This window comes from Acinonyx jubatus, chromosome A1 (assembly GCF_027475565.1).
Source record: "Acinonyx jubatus isolate Ajub_Pintada_27869175 chromosome A1, VMU_Ajub_asm_v1.0, whole genome shotgun sequence".
Taxonomy (NCBI): Eukaryota; Metazoa; Chordata; class Mammalia; order Carnivora; family Felidae; genus Acinonyx; species Acinonyx jubatus.
The window spans coordinates 135,699,033-135,704,475 of NC_069380.1; the positions used below are offsets into that span (position 1 = coordinate 135,699,033).

Sequence of the window (5,443 nt, forward strand, 5' to 3'; positions counted from 1 at the left end):
AATCAAAAAATCTGTATGGAACCACAAAGACCTTGAACAGCCAGAGCTTGAGAAAGAAGAACAAAGCTGGATGTATCACAATCCCAGATTCTAAAATATACTCCAAAGCTGTAGTAATCAAAACAGTATGTTACTGGCATACAAAAGAGTACACCAATCAATGAAATGGAATTGGAAGCCCCAAAATGAACCATTATGGCCGATTAACCTATGAGAAAGGAGACGGAAATATACAATGGGGAAAAGATAGTCTCTTCAATGAGTGGTATTGGGAAAACTGAGCTCCCCTTCTTTTTGCTCCCCTCCCTCTTAACCCTTTCCCTTATAACTCCCATTCCAGTGTCTACAAAACACTTCCCAACACCTTCAAATATTTTGCTCTATCTTAGCTCAACCAATGACTTTCAATCCTGGCTGCACATTAAAAGAACTTAAAAGAAAAAAATGCCTGAACTTCACCCACTGCAGAGGCTGATTCAGTCAGTCTGGGGTCTAGCCCTGGAATGATTGGCACGTTTGTCATAATCTCCCTAGGTGACTTCAGTGTGCATCCAAGCTTGAGAATAAACAGCCTTAACTGAAACCTGGATTCTCCTCTGCACCCCTTTATCCCCACGCTTATCTGCCTGAATAACTTCTATTATCCATCAAGATTCAACTAAAACATCACCTCCTCCAAGAAGGCTGCCCTGGGAGGCTTAGTGATCTAGGTACCACCCTATGTTCCTACTATGCCCTGTGTATGCTCTGTCATAGCCTTAATGTCCCTGTTCATAGTAACTTCTTACTTTCATGTCTGTCTACCTCAATAAGCTCTGAATTCCTTAAGAGTAGGAACTGTATCTTCTTCATCTCTGTGTCCCCACAGTGTAACTTATGCAGTGCTTAGCACATGGTTGTCATCCAGAGATCCTTGTGAGAGAGCAGGCAGGAGGGAAGAGATTGAGAAGGGAATTTGAGAATGACAGTGGAAAGAAAAATCTGTCTCCCTGTACTGTCAGCCTCCGGCTTCCAAGGATAAAATTGATTTTATTTAGCATACTTTGGGGACTATAAGGTAGAGGCAAAGCACACAAAGTAAAAATAGAAGACAACTTTCCATTTTTAGAAAAGAAGTAAATTACATGAAAGCTAGCCCATATATGGAAAGTATTTTTAAAATATATTTTTGGCGATCTACTAAGGACATTATCATTCATCCCCAATTTCTGTGCAGTTGGTGACCCAAATCTTCTTTGACATTCTCATTCTGTTTATGGTGGCTATATGGTGGGCATAATAATGCCTTAATAATGCCTCTCAAAGCTGCGCATATCCCCAAACCCCAACCTTTGAATATGTTACCTTACCTAGCAGAATGGAATGTGCAGATGAAATTAAGGGTCTTGAGATGTGGAGAATATCCTGGATTATCCAGGTGGACCCAATGTAATCACAAGGGTCCTTATGAGTGAAAGAGGGAGTCAGGAGTCTCAGTTATCTGTGTCACTGATACAGCATGAGAATAACTTGACCATCTGTTACTGGCTTTGAAGTTAGAGGAAAAGCCAAGAAACAAGTCTGCAGAAGCTGGAAAGGGCAAGAAAACAGCTTTTTCCCTTAGAGCTTTTAGAAGGAACACAACCCTGTTGATACCTTGACTATAGCCCCATGAGGCCTGTTCAGACTGATACCACCACCAGAATAGTAAGATAATTTGTGTTGTTATTTTAAGCTGCTAAATTTGTGGTGGTTTGTTACAGCAGCAATAGGAAACTAATACAGTGGATGTAAAATGTTTCCAGAATACACTCACACCTGTCTTGCATGTTTTCTGTTTTGAATTAATGTCACCTCTGCCACAGCTGTTGTGAAATAATCACTGCAAGTCTTGATGATGACCTTGAGTCATTATTAGACCATCAATCATAAGTGAAAGAATAAGCAGTTGTAACCCCAGAAGTCCGCATGGCTCGTTCATGGAAGACATACAGCCCATGCCCCAAACAGACACTGTGATCTAGCACAAAACAGGAGCCTGGAAAAATTCACAAAATGGTTCCTAACTTTGGATTCCAGCTGCACTTGAGCAGCTTAGAGACCACAGACCGTAGACCTCCAGTACATTGGTCATCACCCCTTTCACTCTCCCAGGTCTCCTGCCAAAAGGACATCAGGCTTTGTTCTAAGTGCAGACCTTGAGGGTGAGGGCAGAGGAGAAGGCGACAGAATGAGGATTTTCCAGTGCTCGTTCCCAGAGATAGATGCAAGATAATCAGATTTGCTCCATTGTCCAAATTGATCATCCAACAGGCATCTCCTGAAGGTCATTATGCTAAAAAGGTGTCTGTCCCTTGTTCCAGACTGTCTGGAGGAGGAGGAAGGGAGAAGGAAAAGAAAAACTCGCCTATCGGTGGTGAGGTCATACATATTTTAGAATGATTCATTAAATTTTAAAAGGGAATTCGGGTTAACCCTAAAGTAGCCAGAAATTTTATAGAATCAGTATTCCCCATTTTCTGAACTTTCTGATGGACCAGTATGTTAGCAGACAGCTTCCTGTTTTGGTTTGAAAGACGTTTTCTTTTAGCTTCTATAATACACCCTTCCTTCTCTTCATGCAGGCGCAGAACCGACTGAGGGTCCTAGGGATTAAAATGTCACCTTTATTACTGATGAACTTTTCTGGAGGATAGCCCTTCTGAATGGGGCAACAGTAAGCTTTCTTTTATAGCACCTCTGAATTCAGCAAAATGACCTCCTCAGCTACAGCCAGCTAGTACGAGTGATCTCGCCCCAGGAGCAGCACTGCCCGCAGTCACAACCAGCAAGAGTCTAGAAAGGGCTGAGATAGGCTTGCCTGCCATCTCCCCCACTCAATGATTCCAAGGAGGGTTGTCCCAGGGAGGAGGAAGTGAGGGGCAGAGGGGCCAGAAGCGCTATGCTAGTAAGAGCTCCTCACGGATTCGTGAAGAATAGTGAGTGAACACACTCCACCTGATAGCTTCTTCTAAATGTTAGCAAGTAAGTTATGCTGTCATTAAGCTAACTAAGTAATTATATCTAGGGAAATCCCGAAAGCAAAATGAGCAAGAGCTGACGAGAGATCCATCACCACAAAGCATGCGTGGAAGCAGCAGCCTCCTACTCAGTGTGACACATAGCGTGAGGTGTGTTGCTGGTAATAAATCAAGTACGGACATGACACTGTTTTTAGAAATTAGAACCTGTTCAAAATGTTCCCTCTAAATGCCTGGGTGGCTCAGTAGGTCGAGCATCGGACTTCAGCTCAGGTCATGATCTGGCACTCCATGAGTTCGAGCCCCGCGTGGGGCTCTGTGCTCACAGCCCAGAGCCTGGAGCCTGCTTCTGATTCTGTGTCTCCCTCTCTCTCTGCCCCTCCCCGGCTCGTGCTCTGTCTCTGTCTCTCAAAAATAAATAAACATTAAATTCCTTTTTTAATTTTGCGTATAATAACGTTATTCCCACTCACCTCATTTCAGATCTACTTTCTTGAATGACAGAAAAAGGTGAGGAATTACAGATAGCATTCCAGAAATTACACATAGCCTAGTCTATCTTATCTGTGAGGAAGCTTATAGTGAAGGATTTTTTACAGTAGCATTAATAGTTGTGCAGTTGTGAACTATTGAAATACCTGTGAGTTGCAATTTTTATAGTTGCTTCTGTTTATTTTTTGTTTTATCCAGGAATGAATTTGATTAAGAAGGTGAGATTTTTTTTTTTTAAGCACAAATATCAGCAGAACACATGAACAAGAGTGACCCTACACTTTTGGTTAACAATGACAGAAGAACTACAGTATCAGGTAAAGACCACAGCATGTACTTAAATGTGTGAAATTTTCAAGAATGTTATTAACATCATTATAAAGATTGAATGCACATTTTCACATATAATAATTTAAATCATAAAATAGGGAAGTTTTTGTTTAATTCTTTTGTACTTAGTTGCTCATAAGGAGTTGGGAGTCAGATACATTTTAGTTAGGATTCATTTTTAAATTAATTTCTAAAAGCAGATTAGCTATACATATTTTTATTATACAATGATCACTTCAAGGTTTTTAATGGCTTATTGTTCATTTGCTTATAAAATGACTTAATGAAAACTTTTACAGAGATTCTCCCATAAAAGGCTCACGGTTCTTTTTCCTTTATTTCCCTGCTACCAACTCCCTGGTTTGATGAGATTTGTCCAATTCTGAAAATATTGTGTTATGCTTGTAAACTGCCAAGAAAAAATGTAGGAAAAATGAGCACTCTTTTCTGCCCTGAAGCCAACCTCAATCCTTCTCCAACACTCTGTCCTCTTAGGAAAGCTTTAGGTTGGCCAAGAACAAGATTTTCCCTTAACAACAAATCAGGCTGTTGCTAGGTGATTGTGACATAGGAAGAGTAACCTCCAATCAAAAAGCAGCCCCAAAAGTGTGATTGTGGCATATCAACATAAATAGGAGAGCTCTCCCCAGCTCTTCGGCCCTTCTCCTCTCCACTCGTAACTGATAAGGAGACCAACATCTGCAATGGCCAGATCTACCAGCAAAAAGAACAAGTGCTCCAGAGGACATCAAAGCCCAATCTCCAGAAAGAAATTACATTCCAGCACCAACTTTGGCCATAGAAATTATTCACTCTACGTAAACAGGGTCCTAAAGGAAGTGATTCCCCAGCGGGGCATATCATCTCACACCTTGGACATCATGAACACCCTGATCAACGACATCTTTGAGCGCATTTCTATGGAAGCCTGCAGTGTGATGTGTTTCCGAAATCGCTGTACCCTCACCCTTGAAGATATCCAGAAGGCAGTGTACTTGCTGTTACCTGAGAAGCTAGCTAAGTATGCGGTGACTTTTGGAAGTGAAGCTGTCCAAAGATATGTCCACTCCTAAACTTTACATGCCTGCTTAATTAAATCTTGGGGAAAGTAAATCAAACTTACTCCCCAAATGATCACTTCACTATAGAATTCGCTCTTCTTTTTTATAACATGGCAATATTTCCTGGTTATTTCCCCCATCCCTCTTATCTCCAGAGAAGAATTACTCTCTCACTATTTTACCTTTGAACAATTTGATTATTTAGGATTTCCCAAAACCTGCTCCCTGCCCAAGTCCCACCCAGAACTCTTATTTTTCCTGTGACTCTGTAAATCTCATTATATAAATTCAACATTTATTGTATTGTTAAGGTATCGTTAACTATGTATGGGATGATTTAAACTAGTTCTTCTGACCCCCCTCCAGCTCACCTGGACTCAATTTATGAAAACAAACATTTTACTCAGAAGTATACCGGCATTGATAAATTTTCATCAAAAAAGTATTTTCTAGAGCCAACTACAACGAATTCAGTTCCTTAATGAAGTCTCTATACAGCCTGTTAACGATTTCCTTTGCTTTAATTCTTATTTCTTGACTTTCAACAAGTTTGGTTCACAT

The 5,443-nt window shown here is 40.7% G+C and overlaps 1 protein-coding gene across 1 annotated transcript; it reads left to right on the forward strand.

Annotated features, from left to right (window-relative positions):
• The first annotated feature begins 4,443 nt into the window (after nt 1-4,443).
• Nucleotides 4,444-4,963, forward strand: LOC106974815 (histone H2B subacrosomal variant-like). Its single transcript, XM_015072093.3, has one exon. The coding sequence runs from the start codon at nt 4,526-4,528 to the stop codon at nt 4,892-4,894; it is 369 nt and encodes a 122-aa protein (XP_014927579.1). The 5' UTR covers nt 4,444-4,525; the 3' UTR covers nt 4,895-4,963.
• Nucleotides 4,964-5,443: the final 480 nt, after the last annotated feature.